The following is a 25,559-nucleotide window of genomic DNA, read 5'->3' as shown; positions in this document are numbered from 1 at the left end:
TAAGTCTGTTATCAATCACATGTCACACGTATTTTATCGTAATTCTTGTTGTATTCTTCTTCATCTTTCCTCATTAATCGTTCTCGTTTTCTATCTCTTTTATTCTTTGTTTATGTATATTTGAGTTTTTGTGTGTTGTTTTTTAATTGCTAATGTACAAATAAAAACTTATTTTTAATTTAATTGTGGGGAAATAGGTATTTTGGCACGGAAACTTGATTTAAATTTTTAATTTGATATCTAAGTTTTTGGTCCAATTAGATACTTAAACTTAACTTTAAGATTCAACTTGATATATAATATTTTATTATTATTTTTAATTCATTCATACTTGAACTTGACTTGGTTCAAATTGCTATTTGAACTTAGATTTTTTTTGTATGTCTAAATTGGTACTTACGATAAATAAGGTATTTGAATCACAAAGTTAAATTTGGTATCTAATTTGATCAAGAAAAAAATTAAACACCAAATTGAACCTTGAGACCTAGTTTAGGTACATAACTGAAAAAAAAAACAAACTTAGGTGTCTAATTAAATATTGAAATCAAATTTATGTACCAAAACATTTTTTTTACCATTTAATTATCTTTGTTAAAGTTTGAAATTTTATTTTCCGTCGCCTTTAACTAAGCCCAAACATCTTCCAAGAGAAGTGGAAAATTGGAAAAGGCTGATTCGTGTCAGCCGGGTTTGCTGGATTTGCTGGATTTGTCCGGTCCACTTCAAAGTTGGGTCTGACCCAATTTACTACTTCATATATTGGTTGGTATTCACCCAACGATGAATATCTTTTTAATTTTATACAATGATTTTGATACTATTTCGTGTCGAATATATTAAGTGACCTTAATAATAAAAATTAATTAATTAAATTTTAAAAGTTTAAATCTTAGAGCTTTAAGTGTTGCTCCCTCTTGTTTTAATTTCCTTTTTCTTTTTGTCTAATTCTGTTATTTAGATCTAAACAAACATTTTTTCGTTTTGATTTTTCTTTTTTTCTTTTCACATATTTTTGTAGTGTTAGTTCTTTTTCTTTGCTTTTATGACACGATTGTTTATATGTTTTTATGACATGATTTTGTCTATCTTCATGATATTTTAACGTTTTGTGTTGCATTTATCATGACACGTCTCCTGATTAGGAAATGTCGATGGTCTCATATAATTAAATCCTCTTCTGTGATTGTTTTTCAATGCATTCAAAATCGTTCACAAAATAATATTTTATATTGATTCTCTCAAATTTCACGCCATCGTCAATATTGTGGCTAGATTCGAATGGAGACATAGAGATTATCGATAATTGCTAGGTTGTTGTGGAAGATAAAATATATATTTAAAGAAAGGTTTTGGTTTTATTTTTCTTCACACCCTTTAGGTTTTCATGTTGGGATTGTGTTATCTTTGTTGTACCTTATCTCTTTGTTCATAACTTTTTTAATCAGTTTACAACATACACAAATTGCAGATGTAATTATTCGAATTTTAAATTTCTAACAAGAATAATACTCTCTTTCATCATTGAGTTCATTTATGAATTTATACAAAATAACTTTCAAAACATATATCATAAATTAATATAATGTATTTGATTTGAAATGTTTTAATTTACTTTATAAATCTAATTTAAATATTATGTTATACACTGAAACTGAGAAATATTAGTTGTTTGAATAAAATATATGTTCACTCCATCCCTCCATGTTTCCTTGGGAATCGGAATTTATATATTTAATCTTTCACGTCATTGAATTTGTCAGAAAAATGTTAAATATTTAATCGAATTTAAATATAACCCAATGTTTTTATGTAATTTAATTTTATTTAAGTGAAAAAATAATTTTGATTAGCTGACAATCTAAATAAGTCCATAATTCATATAGTTATTTTGAGCAAATAATTCATGTTAGGATTAAAATGTCTCAAAATTTTATGATAAAGAATTTTTATAATTTTTATGTTAAAATATTATTTTAATAGTTAATGTTAAGTGTAATATTATTTAAGTTAATAACAATAAGCATAATTTTGGCTTTTGGGACTAAGAATTTTAGGGATTTGAGTTTATTTTTAAATTTTATAGTAATTTGAATTTTTTTAGAAAAATATTTGTGTTTTCTTAAATAATTTTTTTTAGGAATTGATCTTAAAACAAATAAATAAATTAGTTGACCCTATTCTCATATATAATGGGGTGAGGGGAGGTAAAGTAGTAGGTTGCCCCCCACGCCAGGTTGAGAGTAACTTCCGTGGAAAACCTCCGGCAGTAAGAATTATTTTTTAGGAATTGATCTTAAAACGATAACCTTGAAAGGAGAACACGCGAGGAAATTGAGTGGATTAGCCTCTGCAAGTCCAAAGATAAATGGTTTTATGAAAGTCCAATCAAAGGAATTTTCTGCGAAACTCAACTTGATTCGGACATCAACCCTCCATCATACTACAAGTTGAACAATATACGCTCAAACTACCATTCCGTTTCGATACCGTCAAATTTGAAAGCTGACATCTTAAGCACTTGCCCTTTCCTTTCAACAGGTTCTTTTAACAACCATTATGTTGAACCTTCCAAGCTCCAAATGACTTGGAAAATACCTACACAAGTTTATACAAATCCATGTTTATTGGGTATTACTTTTCTAATAGTATGGAATAATTATATGATATTATTTGTTCATAATTTTCTTAATCTATAATAACATACACGAATTATATAATATAAACATAGTTGATCGAATCGGGAAAATCTGGAAAACAATGTTACTTTTTAAGTAGTAGTGAATGCACGTTTAACTTGTTTGAAGTTGCATTCCCAAGGAAATATTTGCAGAACGACTTGGAATGAAAAGGTATTATTAATTTGGTTCAGATTTTCCTTGGGATTCCTCCTTGTCATTCAGTATTCTTTTGCAGAACGAAATAAATGAAGCTTCGAATTTTTAGATAGTCTGTAGACGACAACTTAATTAATTAGTGTGCTGAAATGAAGGTCAGGGGTTTGGTTTCGTATGAAGAAAAAAAATCACTTGGTATATTTCTTTTCTCATGCTGAGGTGCTGGTGATGTCAGTGTATGTATGATGAATACATGACATGTATGTAACCCCATTCATGGAATTTAAACCATCTTGCATTTCAGACTTAATTTCTTGCAATGAAATGACAGGACCAACACATTTGACTTGTTGCCCTCAATTATTTGTTGGTAAAAGTCTCTTTCACTACTAATGCACATTGCCTCGATCAGCAACACATAGACCTCTCATCATCATCATCATCACCATTTATCATTTTACGTTCTGGCTTTCAGCTTTTTCTCAGAAAACAAAGAAACACCAGGCAGCTTTCTATGTATCTGGTTGCTATATGATTTTCTGGCTCTTGCATTGTTTAAAGTAGAGTGAATTTAATGAGTAGATAAAGCTCAAAAAGGTTTGTGCATGTTCCTAAGGTGGAAGAAGCTACAATTCTGCAATTGCAAACCTTTTGTGATATTACTAGTCACGGATAGACCGAAAGAGAGCTTTGTGATAGAACGGATAGACCGAAAGAGAACATATGATACAATCGTCTCTGAAAATTTTCAGTTATAATATTTTTTATTAAATTATTTATTTTTATCTCTTAACATAAAATTATGTAGGTTGATAGCTCTAGTAAGAAATGAATAGAGGTGGGGTTAAATCCATGGACTTTTTCGAGACATGAATTGACCTGACGAACCACCATAAGAGTCGCCCTTCTTAAGATTTTGTCTTGGCTCTAGGTAAAGACAACTGCATAGCGACAAGGAAGCCAAAGGAAAAGGAAAAACAATGTGCACATGTACAGGTAACTATAATAAATTAAATACATGCCAATAAAAAATTACACGGTCCATGCATTGCCCAGCTGCCACACTGAGGCGCCAGGAAGCTGCATGAGGAGCCAGAAGGATGTGTTTTTTGTGCTGTGGTGGTTAGGAAGGCCGTGGAGTTTGCTGCCGTATTGTCTGCCACGGCACGCGGTGGTGGACGGATGTGTCTGATTGTATTTTGAGACGTCGCACTAAAATTTTATATTTTCTTATAGTTTAGATATTTACTATGCATTTTTTATTGATGATTTAATTCCACATTTCATATAACTTTGTACTCTTTAAAATCTTATATTCGTACTCTTGACGTAAAATCTTCCGTCTAACTTTGGGGGTGGACGAACATGATCCAAATATATGCATTGTTGTACAAGTTACCCTAGAAAAACACTTGGTCTCATCCACTCTCGTTTGTTGTTGTTTTTTACTGTATATATGAATAGGAAAAAAGGAGCATTTTAATGGTTGAGAGCCTTAAAGCTGAAGCCATGAAATCAGAGGTAAAGTGAAAATCTTAAAGGGGTAATGAGTTAAACCACAGCATCCAAGAAAGCATATATTTTAATTTCCCCGACCAAAACAGGAGACCGGAGGGGAATTTGTATGACTTAAAAAAAATTAAATTATAAAATACAATAGCATTTAAAATATAATTTACTATAATTTCTCAAAATTTATATAAATTAAAGTACTGTTACAAACTTACAAATTAAGAGTATATTATAATGGGGAGTCAAAGTCTAGATCTTGAGATGTCAATATATAACTTCAATCATTTGTTGATTTATATAATATAAATATTATATAAATACATGAATAAAATGACATTTTATCGATAAAGTTAATAATTTTTCTCAACTTGATTTTTAAAACTTTTTGGTCCAGTCCTTAAATTTAACAAATTTTCCAACTTAATTTTTGAATGTAAATTCTAAAAAAAATAGAATATTAATGTAATAAATATTTTGCTATTCATCTAAATCAATTTATTTAATAAATTTATATTTATTTATGAGTTATGATCCATTAATTTACATCGTATAAATTCTTTTTAGGTTTACACATATATATATATAGGATTGTCGGACGAGTAGAAATAGAAGATTGATATCAACTCTTTATTTTCTTTCATTGAATATTTATCATCTCCTATTTTTAATCTCAATCGTCTATCTTCAATCATCCAATGATCATAAATATGTGTAAAACTAAAAAAAAATTGCACTCCGTAACTAGAGCATATCTTTATATTTAAGATATATTTATACATATTATATCTTTAAATTATCAAATTATTTAAATAATTGTGAATTATATTATAAAGACTGATTTGAAACTAAAAACTAAAAGTTGTGTTTGTAATGCAATATTCGAGGCTCAATGCCCGTTAATTATGGCTAAAAGGTTTGTCGGGGAAATGGAAATTTCTTTTCCTGGAAAGTTAAAAAAGTTGAAGCTACTTTGAAAGCAATTCAATCTAAAATCAATATCTAAAAGAAAATGATTACATTCCCCGTTACCATTTTATTCACACTTTTTCATGAAATATATTTCTTAATAAAGGTAGAATCTTAAAACGAATATTGTTTTCTTTACTTCGTAAAGTATTTATCCTAAACTTATTTAACTTTTACGATTAAAATGAATGATCTTGAAAATTTAAAATTTACTCTGATTTTTTATGAAGAGTCTGATGTGATTATATGTTAACGAATTATATTTGGATTTGAGTCCAGATATAATAATTTTTTTATCATTGATGTCGCTATGTGGATTCAAAACCAACCATCATGATATGAAACAAATGTACACGTTTAAGCATTGTGATTAATTCTGAAAAAGGTAGTGAAATAATTAATCAGGAAGTCCGAGCCAGGATTAATGGGAATGTATCTACCATTATTAATTTTATGTCGTACTGTATAAAACTGAAAGTCATTCAACTTTGTTTATCAAGCTATACCTAATAAAGTATGCAACAGTTATTGCTAATTACTAAATTAATATTGATACAGTGTTGCACTTACTATACAACTCTATTCATTTTTATAAGTTGCTTTAACCAAGTATAACTAGCAATGACAAATTTGATGAAAAATAAATAAATAAATAGGAAAAGTTTGGATTTCCAAACACATGATTAATTAATTGCCATTGCTTGATTTTAGTTTTTTTGTTGCAATTATCTGTTTAATTATTTATTTCAACCGTTAGATTTTTTTATTAATTGAAAGTAATTATAAGGTAATATCTGTTTGAAAGGGTCTCAACTCTTTAACAATAAGCGTACAAATATCCCTACAAAAGTCATACTCGAATCCATGAATTATAAAAATAACACTCATCTATTTAACCATAAATGTCATTTGATTCATGCTCAATAATTAGATTAGATGCAATAATTATGGGATGTATTTGTAATTGGAAACTAAATAATTTGTAGTCAGATTAATTATTCCCTTTTAGAAAGGATAGAGATTAGGTGGACGATGTAGACATCACAAATCAAGGTTTATGTGTATGAAATGAAAAATAAAATCACATAGAAAACAAAGAATATAACAATAAATAAAATCCTACTCTCACATCTTTGTTACCGAACATGCATTATTACAAATCTTTCTCGAACGTGATTTCTATACGAATGTCATTCTTCATTATCTCTACCTACATATTAGATGAAAAAAGAATGTTACCCACATTATTGATTACAAGGCGCAAATAAAGAAGATGATGTGTGTGCTTCTTCCATGTATTTATATTGATATTTTACAAAGGTTTAAGTAGGCCTGTAAATGAACTGAACGTTCATTAAACCGTTCATGAACTGTGCGGCGGGAAATTCGTTTATGTGTGTTTATTTATTAAATGAACGAACATGAATAAGATTTTATGTTCGTTTAATTAAATGAACGAACATGAACATAGGTATCGTTCGTTCATTTACGTTCGTGAACGTTCGGTTATGTTCGTTTATGTTCGTTCGGTTATGTTCGTTTATGTTCATTCATTTATGTTTAACCCAATCTTCTTAAATCAATTTTGGTGGCCAATTTGTAAGTGTCTTAAAAATATTAATTAATCTGATATTCTGATGACCAACTCTATAATTAACCCAATTTTATTTGGAGATTAAATCCAATATGTTAACCCGTGAGGCACCTAGCACCTATATTCATTTTCCCCCTTTTTTTCCCAAACCCTAGTGTTCACTGGAGAATGGAGACGATCGCTGAAAGCTTCAAAACAAGTTATATTATAGTGCAATATGAATTTTGACAGGTATGTTTTCATCTCTTTCTCTGTTTTATTTGGATTAATAGTTGATATGTAAAATTATTGCGGGTATCTTCACATCTAAAATTCAAGAAAACATCATAATTCTTTCTAGAAATAGATGGGAAGATAAAGGTAACAATCGAAAGTATATGAGCATCAGTAAAGAGAAAAATATATAGAATTTGCCAGAAAACAAAACACAAGTTTCTATGCAATTTCTGAAAAAGAGTGTAATAGTGGAAGTAATGGGTTTTCCAAGAAGAATCCATTAATAAGTAGAAAATACACTTTGACAATGAACTTTTGTTTTCATAGTTCTTGTGTGACCTTTAGTTGTGGAGTAGACTTTAGGTACGTTAAAATTTTAAATGGTGGTTTAGCTATAATATCAGTTACGATATGTAGAATCGAAGGGATTTCGGATCTATGTTATTGCCTTGTAGTCTAATTTGTACTGTTCGAAATCTTCATGCTGTTAAATTTTCTACTCTGCTAACAGACATGACCATTATGAACAAACCTCACTAAAGTCTGACATTGATGTCACAAAACTTTTAGTCGACGAATTTATTAGAATAACATAGTGGAAAATGATTGTTCATATGTAATCATGGACCACTAAGATAAATGTTATAGCGTTAAATTAAAGTCATGTGAATCATTTAATATCTTTAAAAGATCGATCGAAATATTTGATAACTTCAAACATTTCATCACTTCTAATCAGCTCTTACACTATTTATCACTGTAGATTTGGTTGATTTGCTTTGTCGATTATTTTTCATGAAAGAACAATGGAATGTAGGACCTCCAACGTTTATGTTCGTGTTCGTTTATGTTCATGTTCGTTTATGTTCGTTTATTTATTAAATAAACGAACATGAACAAGTTATATTCCTTAATAAACGAGCATGAACAAAAAAATTTTTGTTCATTTATGTTCGTGTTCCTTTATGTTCGTTTATTTATTAAATGAACGAACATGAACATACCTCCGTTCTTGTGTGTTCGGTTCGTTTACAGGCCTTAGGTTTAAGGTTCAATAAGACTCCATTAGGCTAGGCTTTTAGGGTTAATTATATGTGGTTTTGGTCTTAGGATGAGTATCCAAATTGTCCTATAGCATACAAAGGCTAGTAAGACCTCCAATCCTCACCTATTAGAGGTTTATATGGACCAAGTTCCATTTTTCTATGCTTGTACGAAGGTTTACCTATAAAAGACATAAGTTATATGAATATTAGAAGTAACTCACTATCATGTACATAGGTTTACCTCTCGAAGGCATAATGTTTACTTCACTTAAATGGGACGAGGCTCGGGTCGGAGGTCATGCCATGTGAATGTACATGCACAAGAGAACGTTGATACAAGAAATGATCTCAATAGCACAACCTTCGTAAGTTACGAAATCTAACATTTTTAGAGATCATTCATTGAACAAGACCTCTTTTCGATAAATGAGTCATGTTACTTCCAAAAACATGTGAGCACGAGAAGTAACCTCAATAGCAGCACCTTCATAAATTACGAAAACTGCTATATCTTTCCTAAGCTTCACTAAAAATACTAGACAAGAGAATAATAAATAGGAGTCCATTGTCACACATGACAAGAGGAATAAATTTGATTAATAATCAAACATCGAGCTCTCGACCTACAACATAACATCATCGTCCTACAATTTTTACGAAGGGGAAGTTCCAAAACATATTAGAAGTGGACAGTATATAAAGAAAACTACAGTAAACGACATTCTGTCCACTCCAGAATGGATGAACCGTTAATTCCAATCCTTCCTCCATCGATCACCACCACTAAGACCACATTGATTTGCCATTCTATTTGTTCTGCATCAATAATATTAATATTAAATTTTTCTATAAATTGATCAATTATATATATAACTACATGTGCCACCATAATTTTTGAAACTCAATTAGTTGATTGACCTTCAACCAACTAAAATCATTAGGATTCCTTCTGTTACTACCTTTATAGAAAGGAGTTGTAATGAGAGAGAGGCCAATGTTTGCTTCAGATTTGAAAGTTTGTTTTTAAAGGACAAATTTAAAAGTTAAAAAAAGAGAAGAGAAAGGGTAAAAGTTTATTCCAGCAATGATTACAGCCATTTTGAAAGTGACGAATCTTGCTTCCTCCACCTTTAGAAAAGCTGCCCTCTGAGACAAAACCCTAAAAATCATTAAATCAGGTTTTTAGTTGGCTCTCATTTATGTTTACACCTTTGCTTAATTAATCCACTGCCTATTCACCTCACACCATATTACAAAAATCACGTGAGGATTGGCTAAACTCAGTCCACATTTGATAAACATAAGGATAAATTACATATTTAGTCATCATTCTATTATCGTAATTTTATATTGGTTACCAAACTATTTTTTTAAGTCATATTTTACGTTATATTTTGGTCACATGCCGTTAAAAAATTAATGATAATATTTATGGAAACTACTCTCAACATGGTGTTGAGGGTAGCCTATTATTTTACCTCCCCTTATCCCATATATATGGGAAAAAGGGACATCCATTCATTTATGTATCACCATAAGCAGCAGTGGAAGATAATGGAGACTAGTGGGGCTATGCCCCCAAAATTTAAAAATTTATAGTTTAGACTTTTAAAATTTTTAAAATATTTAATTTGGTCTCCACAAATTTTTTAAAAATTCATATTATTTTTTTTAAATTTTTTAAATATTCTTAATTAAATCCCTCCCATAATTTTTTTGAAAATTCTCATTAAGACTCTTAAAATTTTAAATTTTTTAGTTATAACCAAATTTAAAAAATATATATATATACTGAACCCTTCAAAAACTTTGAAAATTTAAATTTAAATGTATAAATTCTTCAAAATTTTAAGTTGACCCCCAAACTCTATCACCAAGTTCTGTCACTGACCATAAGATAATGTTGCATCATCATTAAATAAAATGAAAAAATTATCACAACAACACTTTTATTTATTTTTAATGAAAGGCGATCAAAATGTAATATTAAACATGATTTTGAAAAAACAATAATTTGATAACCAAAATATAATTACATAAATAGATGAGTGACATTACTTACCCTAAATATAATTATAATTACATGAAAATGGAATTCATGCAAAATTAGGGTGTGAAGTGAATAGAAAAATGAGGATTTGTCTGATGGTGGAGGTGGGCTCAAACTCTCTAAACTCTTTATAAGCAAAGACTTGGGTGCCCTTCAACATTAACTGCAACTGATGAAGGTGGGTTTCATTTTTCAATGAAACAACAAATCCAAGAAAAATAAAACCTTTCTTTTCTAGAAAAAAAAGGGTCCTTAAAGCTTAAAGCTTTCAAAAAAGCTTAAGAGAAAGCTGATTGCAGAAAGCAATGGCAAGCTTTTTCTTCTTCTTCATGTTCCCTCCTGCCCTTCTCTCTTTAAATAAACCTTCCTTTTTTTTTACTTTCTCTGTCTATCCATTCTATTGGTATTATCACTAAAGCTGAATTCCTCTACATTCCCACTCCTCCCCCACTCTTCCATCTTCCACCACCTGTTTCTAAAGGATTGATTGATTTGTTTTATCTTCAACATATACTCTAAGAAAGGCTCAAAGCAATAGCAACATGTTGGATCACACTACTGTTCCAGTGTTTCCCTCTGATCCTTTCGAAAATGGGATCAGTCAGAAAAGAAAAAGAAGGCCAGCAGGTACCCCAGGTAAAAAGAACTTATGTACTATGTAGTTAATTTAATACCTTATTTTTTTCTTCTTAATTCAATTGGTTTTGGATTCTTTATGTAGATCCTGATGCAGAAGTGGTTTCTTTATCTCCAAGAACGCTGCTGGAATCAGACAGGTACGTTTGTGATATCTGCAACCAAGGGTTTCAGAGAGATCAGAACCTTCAAATGCATAGGAGAAGGCACAAGGTTCCATGGAAGCTGCTGAAAAGAGAAACGCAAGAGGTGAAGAAGAGGGTGTACGTTTGTCCCGAGTCGAGTTGCTTGCACCATGACCCTTGCCACGCCCTGGGAGATCTGGTCGGAATAAAGAAACATTTCAGGAGGAAGCACTGCAATCAGAAGAAATGGGTTTGCGAGAAATGCTCCAAAGGTTACGCGGTTCAGTCCGATTACAAGGCTCATCTCAAGATTTGTGGCACCAGAGGCCATTCTTGTGACTGTGGCCGTGTTTTTTCCAGGTACAACAACCCCGACCACCTTATTATTATTACCCTTATCTTCTTCCTTCATTCCCTTGTATTAGATTTCCAGAAACACCCACACGTTTTTTACTTTCCTTTTTACTATATTTCTTATTCGTATGTGATTATGATACTTTTTCTCTATATTTTCGTATTCAAACCCTAAAAATAGTTATCCTCCATGAACAAAAACCACACACATATATATATTCACTGGTTTTTATAAGTTTTGTACTGTTAAGTATCGAGTATTCCCTTTGTTCTTGTTCGGTTCTTCAAGCTTTAACAAAAGCCAAGAATGGTTTAATCTACAGTACAAAATGACCTCATGTTTCCATTTGCTTGTGACCTAGGCTTTCGCGAATATCAAAATTTATGGCCACTGCATTTCCTATTCCCGAGAACAGGTCTTTAATTTGTCTGGTTTTTAACCTTATATATAAAAATAATAATTAAAGTATTATATCGAACGAACATATTAAATTTTATAATGCTTTTTAGTTTTTTTTAGCGTTTTAATATTGTAAACCAAACCCACCCACGTAATCCATAATAAAGATATACTTAGATCAATTTTATATTGCTTTGTTCCTCGCTAACCCTACATGAACTAGATTTGATTGCTTAATCTAATATTTTTTTGAATTGTTGTTTTGCTCTTTTGTCGTTTCAGGGTGGAGAGATTCATCGAACACCAAGATGCTTGCACCGGTCGAGGACTTGGAGTTCAACGGCCTGAATCGCAGGCGCTGCACATTGGCTGCTCGTCTCGAACAGATTCAAGCACTAGTCCATTAAGCGATACCAACTTTGGTATGGCCGCTGCTTTCTTACAGGCCAATGCGTCTACTTATGAACACCGACACCAACTGCAACGCAACCTTGAACTTCAGCTTCTACCATCATCAATCACTCAGTCACCGCGGAATTCAGATGAGAATTGCGCGCCTTATTTGAGGCTTTCGATAGGGTCGAGTGACTGTGGCGAAAAGAGTGAAGTCAACAAGCTTGGTTTGGATACATTTAGGGAAAAGAATGCTAGTGAAGCAGCATCGGAAGCTACTAACTTGAAGGAGTTCGCAGGTGAGCAGCTAAAGTTGGCCATGACCGAGAACACCTATGCCGAAAATGCTAGGATAGAAGCGAAAAAGCTGATTGAGATGGCCGAGCTCGAGTTTGCAAGTGCTAAAAGGATAAGGCAACAAGCCCAAGGTGAACTCGAAAAGGCTCAAGTCTTGAAAGATCAAGCAACGAAAAAGATAAGTGCTACTGTCATACAAATCACTTGTCAAGCTTGCAAGCACCAATTCCAAACATCAACGGCTGCTGTTCCAGCTGATGAGACCTCACTTGCTATCAGTTACCTGTCCTCAGCCACAACAGAAGGGGAAGTAGAGTGGCGGCAAGTTGATCATACAACGAAAATTATCGATTCTTAGCCTTTAAAATCTCTTTGTTTTAATCCGAGTTTATCACGTAGTTCACATAAAATCATACATTCGTCTGAATACATCTTTTGTTTAACAGAAAAGTAGATGATGCAATTTAATGTAATGTAGTAAAGTGAAACAACATCTATATGAAAAGGAAAAAAATCGCCATGGGATTCTCCCTATCTCTCATTGCAAGGAAGCCATGTGAAAGTTATAAACATCAGTGTACTCGAATCTTTGTCTTGGGAGTTGGCACTTGGCCTGAATGAAGTATGCAGCATTGAAGGACAAACATATATTAAAAAATTAATGCTAAATTACAGGCTTTTCTTTTTGTCTTGATGGACTTTACTTATGCTTCAAGAAAAGCAAGGCAAAACAAAAAGGAATGAAAAAAAGGAAGAACAGAAAGAAAGGGTGCCAAAAATGGGTTAGATTTTAGGCATGATTTGTATACAGTGAAGGGTAGCTAGCTATGTTTAAAAAGGAGAGGAAAAAAGACACAGTCTTCTTATGAATGAATGGCACATGGAATATGCTGGGGGACCATTTTAGCTAGAAAATAGGAAGAACCATTCAAAGATGTTGACCCTATTCAAGTTTCAAACACAAATTCAATGCTTGGATGGAAAGAAAGTGTGGATGATAAAAGAAAAGAAAAGGGTTGTCATATTCATTGCATTTGTTGTCCTTTTGATTGCTTATATTATAAAAAGCACCATGTTTTTCAGTGCCATAGTTGAAATGGCCATACGCAGGCAGTAGTCCTTCTTAAAAACTCACTTTATCAGAGAAATCAGAAGAGGTTGCAGACAGAGAGAGACACCAGACAACAACCACCTGAGACCATCTAAAATATATAGGTTTATTAGAGACATAATGATAAAATTAGTCTCAACATTTGTTTGTATAAATGATCATTTTAATCTGTTTTTTTGGATTGTTTTAGTTTTCTATGTTTCAAATTTTGGTTAATATAATCATTATTGAATGGAAATAATTATTTTACTAACAATCAATTCATATTATTGATGTTATATTTTTATATATGTTTAATTATTAATATTCATATCATCTGTTTATAACATAATAAATGTCACATCATTATTTCATATGTCATATTATCATTTTAGATAATATATTATATGTCATGTCATTGGTTTGATAATATGGTACATGCCATGTCATTATTTCAAGTAATGTGATATATGCCACATAATCAATTAAGAATATGTGTTTACTGTTAGTCAACTAACGATTTTTATTCAAATGAGATTATTTCGATAAAAAAGTAAAATTTGAATTAAAATTATAAAAAAAATAATCATTTTCACAACTATTAAGGTTAATTTTGTCATTATACCTTTGTTCAATTATATTTTCTAATATCGCAAGTCAAGCCAAGGCAAAGGAGAAGAGAGCGAAAATGAACAAAGAGGTTTCCATTTTCTCATGCTTTATGGCAGGACCACATGCGCCACCCTTTCCCCACCTTTTTATGCAGCTTCCTTTCTTTTGTCATTTAGATACCAAATAGCAAAATACCAAATGAATGGCACTTACGTTAATTTCAAGTGCCTTTAGGCTCCAACGCTCATCTCCCAAAAGAAAAATAAAACAAGTAGGAAGTCTTTTCCCTTGTAATAATCCCAAGAAAAGGTTAAAATACTTTTGTATTTATATTCACAAAAGTTGGTTCGTCTTAACATAGAATTTTATGTTAGGGAGGCTGATGTATTAAATTTTAAAGGAGAACGAACATATACAATTTTAGGAGAATGAAATAAATTATCAATAAATAATATATAAAAAATTTAAAATATAAGAGATTTTAAAAATTTCAAAGAGACGAATACTTCCACCTGCACACTTTTAGATAATGACATACTAATCAACAAGTATTATTATCTAAATGATTATATTAGTAATCATTTATTAAGATACATAATTAGATTGATAAAGAAAAATATATTTAGATATGATATACTCGTTGAAAAACTAAATAATGTGATTGAGGAAGATTTAATAATAAAAAAGATGAGAGCAAACACATTTGATCAGTTGATCATTGTTTATTTTTGTTTTTTCATATTCCTTAAGTTATGAGTTCTATATTCATTAGAAGCACTCCCCTTTCTTCCTCTAGCTTCCCTTCTTCTACCCTATAGACATGAGTAGATTTAGATTTATAATTTATTAAATAAATAATAAAGAACAAGATTTGAATTTTTTTTTTGAAAAAGCAAGGCAATTGAGGGTAAAATATGGGTTATATTGGCAGAGAGGGGCCGACTGATAAGGAATTTTAGAGCCCAACTTCAGCCCTCTTAGCCCTACGCTGTTGTATTTTAGGGTTTGTCCTAAATTATCCACTCAATTTAGAGAGATTAAAATCTATACTAGTATTAGTTTTTTCATTGGTTAATTGAAATGCAAAATTATCAATATATTTTTATTTAAAATGAAATTAATATTGTTATTGTGACAATTTTTTTATATTTTTGTATAATGTTTAAATAAAATAGTTATATCACGTATATAATGTACTAAAAAAAAGACATCGCTTTAGTTTTGATTGACAGTAGATTATAAATGTAGTTTGGGGTGATCAATATCATTCTCTATTCATTTATCCTTTTCCTTATCGGATTGGTTTTCTACAAAACTTACTTAAAATTGAAGAAAATTTATTTAAAAGTTTGTCGTTCTAATATCCTGATCTCCTCCAAAAATCATCTAACTATGCTAATTTTAAGTTATGTTATTCGTGAATGCTTATCATGTTCGGATTTTCGAACAAACACTAAGAACATTTCAAATCCAAGAAAGTCCCAAACCCTAAAAAATGATATATCTTATTTTGTTTAATTTCACGAGTTCTAAAGAGATTTTAAGAAAATTTAAATTGATAAATTAGTAGAGGATGATGAGACGATGAGTTCACTAGCATCTACGATGATTATAAAAGATGCTGGAGAATGACAAATTCACTAAAAATAAGCCCAAAAAAATCATAGCTTTATTGAAGAAGATGATGAGGGGGAATAAAAAGTAAAATTTTTAACTTCCACGTCAACACCAATTGCTCGTATCATTTGATTACTAATTTATTAATAGTCCATTTTTATAATTAAAGCCTAAATTAAATTCAATGCTACTATTAAAGCAATTTAAAATTTGATAGTAAAATCAACACTAAACTTAACGCTTAATAATATTTAGTGTATAGTTTATCCTATTTTTTTACATGGTCTAAAATTAATCATAATTATAACGACCCAAATTTTATGACAACATTCTCAATTCTCATGTTGATTGGAACACGCGTTAATTCGATTCAAAAAACAATTAGGTTATTAGATTTTAGGTTGGGCCTAGTTGGATGAGAATTGACCCAAAATGTGACCAAAGGAGAATTTTTCAATTGCATTGCATGGTGTAATTTGACCATTTATATGAGACAAATCTTAGTTGGGATTGCTTTTACGTTAAAGAAAAATATGCAAAGGCTGAACCATTTAATTGACACTAGTCGTTGCTCAAAATCTTGTAGATCTGCGATGAAAAGCCTCCGGTGTTACCTTACTCAAAATCTAAGATCCGCCGGAAGATCGAGCCAGTTTCAAGTTATGGTCGTTCACTCGCCGTCGTTTACTTTTTTTGCCGCACATATTTGCAATCGGAGGTTTTTGCTTGTCAGAAAATCCAAACAAAGGTTCAGTTTCGTTTCTTTTCGCTTTGATTCTCCGATCAAGCTACTGATTCACTCGTTTTTATCTTGTAATCTCTGTCCTCTTCGTCCTGTGTTGCCTTAGGGTTTACAAATATTAAAAATTTATAATTAATATTATAAACATAACAAAAAATATATAATATAATAATATTATAATCAAAGCTTTATGGATTTAATTATGATATAAGATTTAATTGTTTGGTCTCCATATTTTTAAAAAGATATCAATGGTAAATTTATTATTTTAGTTTAATTTTAAAAGTAGGAGGATTTTATGTTAGATTTTATTGAGTCTAACATATATTTTTTTTTAATTCACGTTCAAGAAGTTAAAAAAGAGTGAATTGAAAATTTTAGGGTCTAACAATTGATGATGGTGGCCGATGCAGTGATGCCGATCCACAATGACCAACGACGATGACAGTGAGAGATGACGACGACGAAAGACTTTGGTCAAATTTAGAGATCAAAATTGATATTTTATCTAAAGTTTAGGGGTAAGAATGATATTGTATATAAAGTTTAAGTTAAATTAGTATTTTATCTAAAGTTTAGGGGTCAAATTAAAAATTAACTGTTTTTGACTAATATATCATGTCATTAAACTAACTAACATGAATTAACGGCGTGATTATAAAAATACAACGTAAGTAACTAAAATTCAATAAATTAATATAAGTAACCGAAACATATATATATTTAATTTAGTAAACAAAAATATACAGTAAAAAACAAAATTCCGATAATTAACCCTTTAAAATATTACACATCTAAATAACTAGTCTGGATGGTGAAGTGTGATTAGGCCTCTATTTAGGTGATGATTTTCAATCATTAAGCTGTGTAATCATAAACTAAAAAATTATGGAGAATAAAGTTCCAATGGTTTCAGTTGGTAGCGGCTTAACCATGCCAGACATTGGCATGGGGACTGCTTCGTATCCACCGGCTGATGCAGCCACAGTGAAATCAGCAGTTGTCGAGGCAATCGGAGCCGGATATCACCATTTCGATATGGCTTTCATCTACAGGTCGGAGCAGCCACTCGGAGAAGCAATAGCTGAGGCTATCAACATTGGCCCCATCAAGTCCCGAGATGAACTCTTTATCACTTCCAAGCTATGTACTTTTGCTGAACAAGATTTGCTCATTCCAGCCATCAAAACGAGCCTCGAGTAGCAGTTTTTTGAACCTTGGATGCTACTTATTACTTTATTTTTTTGGTTCATTCATTGTATGTAAATTTGTTTGAATTGCAGGAATCTTCGGCTGGAATATCTTGATCTTTATCTGATACATTGGCCATTAAAGTTCATCAAAGACCCGAGTGCGATGGAAGAGTGTCAACTTCTCAGTCTCACCAAAGCGATCGGTGTCTCGAACTTCTCCACCAAAAAGCTCGATGAAATCCTTTCGTTTGCGAAAATCCCTCCGGCCGTCAACCAAGTGAGCATCCGAAATCCATGTTACAGTAGTCCTGCACATGGACATAAGAATGCAACCAAAAGAAGAAGGATTTATAACAATGTAATTGGTTTAATAAAGGTGGAGATGAACCCACTTAGGCAACAAAAGGTGATGAAGGAGTTCTGCAAGGCAAAGGGCATTCATGTTTCAGCTCATTTCCCTCTGGGGTCCTAAGGCACACTATGGGGAGACAACAGGATTTTCTAATGCGATGTTTTGAAAGAGGTTGACGAGGCCAAAGTGAAAACAATTGCACAGGTGAGTGAACATCAAATACGAGTATATGTTTGATATGAAATAGTATCGTTGGTTGACATAAAATCCTGTGTCGGTCTCGATTTAATATGAAACAGTATTGGTTGGTTGACATGAAGAGAGATTGCAGATTTGTGTGCGATGGGTGTATGAGCAAGGGGCAAGTGTGATAACGAAGAGCTTCAACAGGGAGAGGATGGAGGAGAACCTGGAAATATTTGATTGGTCATTGAGTGCGGAAGAAATGGAAAAAAAAAATCAGTGGCATTCCTCAGAGCAAACGTAGCTCACTCGGTTCATTTATCGAGGACGGTTCAGAGCTTGAGACAGAGCTCTGATAAATGGTTTAAGAATAAAGACCATGTTTAAAATTAATAATATGCTGTGTGTTTGACTAAACATTTTGTTATTGCAAGTGTTTGATTCTCCATATTTTAAGAGTTACAGTATTGCAAGGGTCATATTCTACAAACAGTTTAAAAGTAAAAAACTAAAAAATAATTGAAAATAATATATTTTTGGGTGAAGTACACAAATGGTCCCCTGGCTATATGATATTGCTTTGTTGAGTCCTCCAACTATTAAAAGTTACATAATGATACTCCAGCTATAGGGAGTTGCTTTGTTGAGTCTCTCAACTATTAAAAGTTATAAAATGATCACCCGACTATTTATTATGTTTCAAACTAATAATTTTTCGTTAAAAAATTAACGACAATCTGAACTGGACATTAAACTGCTGAATGAGATATAATAAAATCTGATTTCATAATCTCGTAATCTCATACGACTATCATATCTCAGTTAACATATTAACGTCCAGTTCAGACGACCGTTAATTTTTTTTTAATAAAAAAAGACAAATTTGGAACATAATAAACAATCGGATAACCATTCTTTTATCTCTTGTAAAATTATTTTTATGTATCCCATAATAAATTTATGTTACTAATTACACTTTTTTCTGCTTAGTTTATAATTCTTTTAGTCCGGTGATAACTAAATTATCACTTTTTTTTTTCAAGTTTAATATACAAGTTTGACATGTCGACTGGCTGAAAATTTTAAACAAAATTGGGAAAAAATGATATCTTTGTAATTTTTAAAAATATAGTTTAAAAAGCACTTTTGAAAAAAAATTAAAGTATTAAAAGCCAATTTGTCTTAATATTAATATAATGGATCTGTTTTGATCTTTGAAGATTTAAGCCACAATTGGCAATTTCACCAGTTCAACCTACTTAACTTTTGCTAATTGCCTGAAAAGTAAACTAAACATGATCCCAATTTGATCATTATAGAAATTGAGAGGCTCTTTTATTGGACCTTTTACCTACCCGATTTATGAGGTATAAAATAGGCAATTGATTTTGTAGTGCATCTTAAATGTCCACTAGTCATTGTTGTTAAACTACAAAAGTTGGTAATTATTATAAAGGGCCAAGAAAGATGATTTTACCTGGAATAGACGTATAAAAATAACAGCATTCTACAAACATCAGTCTCATACCATGGTTACCATACATCCAAAATATTAAAATAAACACATGATGCCTAAATGTTCTCTAATGGCTAATGCCTACATGCAACCCCCATGTGCTAACCAACAATTAAGGCACTCCAGCTAATTTCTGACAAAAATCATAGAATTCTCTATGACACAGTTGATGGAAACCGATAAGGATAACTTAACCTTGCTTATTCGCACTTGATTGACTTGTATATGTGACGAACAAAGAATAGCGAGGCACGGAAACCCACTGTCCCGAGCATCAGGAAGAATCCATAGCAGATGCAGGCCATGTAACCAAAGAAGAATGATGTTTGCATAAATCCGGACATGTCTGATCGTGCACAGTAATAATACAAGCAGTAGGCGTAGATAAAGAGACCAGTTGATCCACCACAAAGGAAAGACCTGTCACAAATGAAGGACTTGGATCAGCAGAATCAACTATATAACACTTAAGGCCCTTCTAAGTAGTGTTATTAACTAACAAATGCCTTTCAACTGAATGGAGAAAAAGTTGTAATCGAACAGGTTAAACAACCCAAAAATGTGCCGGTGCCATTGAAAAATAAAATAGAATGAGAGGATTTACGCTTCTTCATTCTTTTTATCCATTTTAAATAAACGAAAGCTGAGAAATTCTCAGGAAAATGCCATCAATGAATTTTCCTTTATAGAAAACGTAAACTTGCCATCAATAGCCAATTTCTTTTGACAGTTCTTAAATTACATGCAGAATTCATCAAAAGAAATGGAATTTATTTGGCCATTAACCACAAATTGGAAGAGAAGCAGGGAAAGGTGAAAAATAGTATGGAATTTCAAAACTCATACTAGTATTTTAAAAAATAAGGGGCAAAAAGCAATTGATACATGAATAAAGAATTAGAGAACTTATGTACCTCCACCACCATTCATGATCTTCAGCAGCAAGTTGGAAATATGTCAAAGCCACAGTTACAAAAGCAGTGACAATCAGAAGGATGATGAAGACAATAAACAAGATGCTGTAGATGGTATAGATCCTGTGGCCCCAGACGCTGGCAAATATATAGTAAAGCTCAATGTAGATAGCACTGAATGGAAGAAATCCAGCCATTGCCATCTGAGGAAGGGCACTCCTGTACCAAGGCAATGGTGGAATCTCTCGAGGATACTTGGTGGTGCGGCAAGGAGCTTGGAACTCAGCCTTGCTATTTTTGCCAGCAATACCACCCAGAACAAGCAAAGGAGATGTCACTAGTGTCCATATGAGGACTATTACTACAATAGTTCCAAAAGGCAGTGCGGCAGTTGCACTGTATGCAATAGCAACAGTGTTAAGGAAGCAGAATGTGAGAAACAATGGCCCGCAGAAAAGGCAGCCAGTCAATAACAGATTCCTAACCTGTCAATTCGAGAAATCAAATGAACAAATTTGTACACTCCCTTTAAAAGCAACACAGTAACAACTAATACTAGCAGACAAAATCCTTCTACACATACCCAATTCTTTCCTTCAAGCTGGCAGTAGAAAGAAGCTGCTATGTATCCTGCAATTCCTGATGTGAGCGCATATATAACCACCAGGGCAGTAAACAGAGCACCTCGATTGTAGGGATAAAAGACACCAACCAATGCAAGCATAAAAATGAACACCGTTCTGATAGACATAAAAAGTTCAAAAGTGAATAGAATGAAACATCAATAATTGGCATATAGATCTTGAACAAATGATTGCAGTTTACAAATCTGAAAGAAACATAAATATAAAATAAATAAATAAATGGTATCCTTACAAGGTGAATAGCTGTGTTCCTGATCCAAGAGCAGATGCAAACAAAGAATTGTACTTTGGGAACCGGAAGACATCTCCATGAATATACTTCCATCCAGTCTCTTCTTGATCATCAGCTGCTTCTTCATCTTGACCATACCTTTCATAACAAATTAAATATTTATAGCAACCAAACCAAAACAGGAGTAAAAATATGAGGAAGATATACATATATAACAGATCTCACTTAATGAAATCATTCTTCAAGACCCGCATGAGAATTGTTGCAAGGAAACCGGTCAACAGGAGAACTGTCACACAAGAGTTGATAATAGAGAACCAATGAATTTCCAAATGATACGGCAAAGAAGAAGACATGGAGTACTTATCCATCCTCTTCTCAAAAGGAGTTTCGGTTTCCTTCCATTTCACTGTATACATAAACTCAGCTCCAACTTCCTTATCCTCCGTCAAATCCAAGAGAGAATGAGGATCCATCCTTGCACTAATCTCAATAACACGATCCTTGTTATAAAGAACATCAAACTGGATATGCTTGTAAAGGAAATACTTGTACTCACTGGGATCGCTTTTTCCTTCCTTATCAACTTTTCCAATAAAACCCCAGATGGGCAAATCATCATAGTACATTTGGAAATAATAATCCTTATCGACCCCCTTGCGTAAAATGGCAACTTCATCTTTCGAAAGCTTCTTCTTACAAACAACAGCGGAATCCTTTTCCTCTTTAAAATTCAACTTATAAGGAGCACTGACGAGCCGATCTCCATTCAATACCTCCCCTAATGCTTCTTTCTTCTCCTTTACATGATCTAAATTCCATCGCAAAATCAACACATTTTATTAAATCCAAATGAAATCCATTAAAACCCAAATTAAAAATAACAAAATAATAATACAAAAAGAACCTGGAGAACAGAAAGGCAGATCAAAGTAGCGATAAGTTTCACTGTAATCAAACAAACCAAGCCAAACCAAAATTAAGGCATTAATTAAGAAAAAAATGTTATATGTAATTAGATTTAAATTTGCTGTTCCAGAATAAGGGCATTGAGTCGGGATCCAAAAGCTAAGCAATTTCAGATCTAAGGAAATGATGAAGTTACCTAGGGTTGTGGAAAGGGCCGACCTTATTGACGTAAAGAGGGACGGGGTCGCCGTCTTTGTAACGGTGGTCGGAGGCATCGGATCTAACATGCGAGAGACAGCAGAGGATTAAAACTCCGATTATTAGAAAAGAGGGAAGATTGCTGAAGTTTTTCATGGTGGATCGGAATATTGGAGAAGGATCTCAAGTGTGCAATTTAATGAATAAAAACAACGGCGGATATCTTTTGTACGGGCAAATTGGGACACGTATGAAGTAAGATGTACATGATCCGACCGATCACGGGCACTTTATTTTCTTGATAAACTACAAATGTAATCCCTTAACTTTAACATTGTTTCTGTTTTGAACTTTCGTCTTTATAATTGAATTAATTATTTATTAACTTTCTTATTCTTCATAGTCGAGTGCATGAGCTTGGTAAGGGAGAGAGAGAGTTGAAATCTAGGTTAAATTGAAATAAAATTATTCAAGGTTAACTTGAATTCTTCAAATTCATTTCATAGATTTCGAAACTAAGGTGAAATATCTATTGAGTGGATATTAAGATTAACTTATAAAATAAAACGATAATATATCAAAATTTAGTTATCGACTGTATTATGTTTGATAAAAATCTTGAGATATAAGTCTTATATTAGTTATCGATCATCAGGGAGAGGATTAATGTTGAAGTTTGAATTTAAAAATAAAGGCAAAGATTTTTAAATTTTAAAGTGTGTTTACATATAATTTTAATGTGAATTTGATAATTTTTATCATGAAAAATGTTATAATTGTAGTTTCATATTTCGATTTTAATGTTTATGAGGTTTCAAAGAAAGTATTAATTTGAATTTTGAAGTTAATGAACTTTGTATAATTAGTATTATATACGATGTGATCGAACTTATTCAAAAGCACTTTTTTTTGGATAATTTTAATTTTATTACCCAAAGAGACATAGTTCTGCTACAAAATCAATCTTATCCGAGGAACAAAAGGATAACCTACTTACAACAAAAAATGGTTAATCTATACCCCAACGATTACATAGATTAATATTGCCACTATCTAATTTATTAATATTCCTTCCTCTTAATTGAATACCTACAATCTCCTTAATAGAATCTAGGATCTCATCAAATATTTCTTGAGCTTCCTCGGAACAATCTTCTATTTCTTTCTTCCCTCAGGGAGTAAATAAGTGCACACCAAACAAGCTTCAAGATTGTAGTTAGGAGGGACTTACCTTTCCAAGCACCACAAGCCCAATCTAACATGTTAACCCATGACAAAGGTGGTCTGCTCAAGCCGGTGAGGTTCAGAATAGCCTTCCATAGGGAAACAACCAAAGAGCATTCAATTTCAAAAGCACCTTTGGTGTATATATATTGACTTAAATTATCGTGATGTTGTTTTGACATGTTAAGATGACAATTTATGAATTTGGACTTATTTGACAAGATGATACATCTAAATATTAGATGATGTGTATGTGTGCATGTATTTTTTGGGTAAATTACACGTTTAGATTCTAAACTAAACAATTACTTTGTTCTGTTTTGGTATCAAAACTTTTTTTTTCAAAACCATACTTAACATTGAGTTTATGTTTCATTTTTGATACCTTACCATTAAAAACTTAACGATGATGTTGATGTGTCATCATAAGATAATACCACATTAACATTGAAAAGATTAAAAAATGTCACATCAGCTATTTTGTTAATTTTTTAACGATGAGTATCAAATTGAAACTTAAACTAAACATTAGGTATGATTTTGAAAAAAAATAAAATTTGGGTACCAAAACAAAACAAAGATAATAATTTAGGTATTAAATTGTAGTTTACCCTTTTTACAGGAAGAAGCAGCCAACTATATAAATGCTGATAATTTGATGTGCTCTATTTTGCTTTATGTCCTATTTTACTCCATTGAGATTTTATTACGAGTTCTATTGCACGATTCATGTCGTGCTCTGTTTGTAGAACTTATCTTCATATATTAGTAGAACCTATTAGGTATGGTTGGCATGCGTCTCTCCTGAATTTAGCAGCCCCGAGACTCTTAAGCTCCTTAGCAATCGAAGGTCGAGGAACGAGTCTGACTACTTGAGGGTTGAACCAATTTGGAATCATGCTAGCTCATGCAAAAACATCCCTTTACCTTGTACCGACATTACTTTAGGAACCGACACAGCTGTCTCCTCTTGATGGAAAGGTTTATTGCGGTTGACCTCATTACTATCATTCTTGGTCACTTGATTGATCGTATGAGACGATCTTTGATTCTCATACATCTTTATGTGACAGGAGATATGTTTATATTACAAATAATATATAAAGTATATTAATTTTTCATTTAATTACTTAAAGTATTTTCTGATCAAAATAAATATTTAAAATTATCTTTTTGATCAAAATATGTACCTAAAATATTTTTTTGTCAAAACATGTACATAAATTATTCAATATTTTTTATCTATTTTTTAAATGATATGTGACATTAATTAAATAATTCTTTAGGTACATAGATAAAAAATTAAATACTTTAGGTATCTATTTTGTCCAAAAAGATAACTTTAAGTACTTATTTTGATCAAAAATACTTTAAGTACTTAAATGAAAAAGATGATATACTTTATGTACTTATTTATATATCATCCTAGGAAATAAAAGAAATATCACGATGTTACATCAGGTCACACAAACATCAAATTATTGAAATAAGACATCCTCGTGGTATATACATACTCATAGACTCGTAACATACTTAATTTAGTCTTAGAATTAGATAATTCTGACGCTTCGATACCACTAGATGTAATACTTCATTCTCGATACGGAAGTTAAAAACGAGTCGAAGATGTCCCAATACATATGACAAAATTTAAGTGAAAACATGTGAGCATCACTTTTTTTATTTACTATATCTCATGCTCATCCT

At 31.8% G+C, this 25,559-nt stretch overlaps 2 protein-coding genes and 1 pseudogene across 3 annotated transcripts; 2 read left to right on the top strand and 1 right to left on the bottom strand.

Annotated features, from left to right (window-relative positions):
* The first annotated feature begins 10,356 nt into the window (after positions 1–10,356).
* On the top strand, positions 10,357–12,847 carry LOC120215372 (zinc finger protein SHOOT GRAVITROPISM 5-like). Of its 2 annotated transcripts, XM_039213092.1 has the most exons (4): positions 10,357–10,469; positions 10,507–10,857; positions 10,943–11,342; positions 12,019–12,847. In XM_039213092.1, the coding sequence occupies exons 2-4, from the start codon at positions 10,764–10,766 to the stop codon at positions 12,782–12,784; spliced, it is 1,260 nt and encodes a 419-aa protein (XP_039069023.1). In that variant the 5' UTR covers positions 10,357–10,469; positions 10,507–10,763; the 3' UTR covers positions 12,785–12,847. The 2 variants fall into 2 exon arrangements, with proteins under 2 accessions (XP_039069023.1, XP_039069022.1); XM_039213091.1 differs by having other exon boundaries at positions 10,399–10,857.
* Positions 12,848–17,295: 4,448 nt separating this feature from the next.
* On the top strand, positions 17,296–18,603 carry LOC120215087 (annotated as a pseudogene).
* A 1,036-nt stretch (positions 18,604–19,639) lies between these two features.
* Positions 19,640–22,834, bottom strand: LOC120215371 (transmembrane 9 superfamily member 2-like). The gene is made up of 7 exons (XM_039213089.1): positions 22,627–22,834; positions 22,429–22,469; positions 21,747–22,332; positions 21,522–21,659; positions 21,229–21,385; positions 20,646–21,130; positions 19,640–20,151 (listed from the first exon to the last, which is right to left on the bottom strand). The coding sequence occupies exons 1-7, from the start codon at positions 22,782–22,784 to the stop codon at positions 19,932–19,934; spliced, it is 1,785 nt and encodes a 594-aa protein (XP_039069020.1). The 5' UTR covers positions 22,785–22,834; the 3' UTR covers positions 19,640–19,931.
* Positions 22,835–25,559: the final 2,725 nt, after the last annotated feature.

This window comes from Hibiscus syriacus, unplaced genomic scaffold (genome assembly GCF_006381635.1).
Source record: "Hibiscus syriacus cultivar Baekdansim isolate YM2019G1 unplaced genomic scaffold, ASM638163v2 tig00110114_pilon, whole genome shotgun sequence".
Classification (NCBI taxonomy): Eukaryota; Viridiplantae; Streptophyta; class Magnoliopsida; order Malvales; family Malvaceae; genus Hibiscus; species Hibiscus syriacus.
Note: the sequence above shows the minus strand (reverse complement) of the source record. Positions and strands in the feature narration are given on the sequence as shown.

Excerpts from the sequence above, each read along its gene's own strand:
- LOC120215371 (XM_039213089.1), bottom strand. The coding sequence starts at position 22,784 with ATGAAAAACTTCAGCAATCTTCCCTCTTTTCTAATAATCGGAGTTTTA. Across the intron at positions 21,660-21,746 it reads TTGAAGAATGATTTCATTAA|GTATGGTCAAGATGAAGAAG; the intron begins GTGAGATCTGTT and ends TTGTTATGAAAG. Across the intron at positions 21,131-21,228 it reads AGCTTGAAGGAAAGAATTGG|GTTAGGAATCTGTTATTGAC; the intron begins GTATGTGTAGAA and ends TCGAATTGACAG.
- LOC120215372 (XM_039213092.1), top strand. The coding sequence starts at position 10,764 with ATGTTGGATCACACTACTGTTCCAGTGTTTCCCTCTGATCCTTTCGAA. Across the intron at positions 10,858-10,942 it reads AAGGCCAGCAGGTACCCCAG|ATCCTGATGCAGAAGTGGTT; the intron begins GTAAAAAGAACT and ends TTCTTTATGTAG. Across the intron at positions 11,343-12,018 it reads TGTGGCCGTGTTTTTTCCAG|GGTGGAGAGATTCATCGAAC; the intron begins GTACAACAACCC and ends TTGTCGTTTCAG.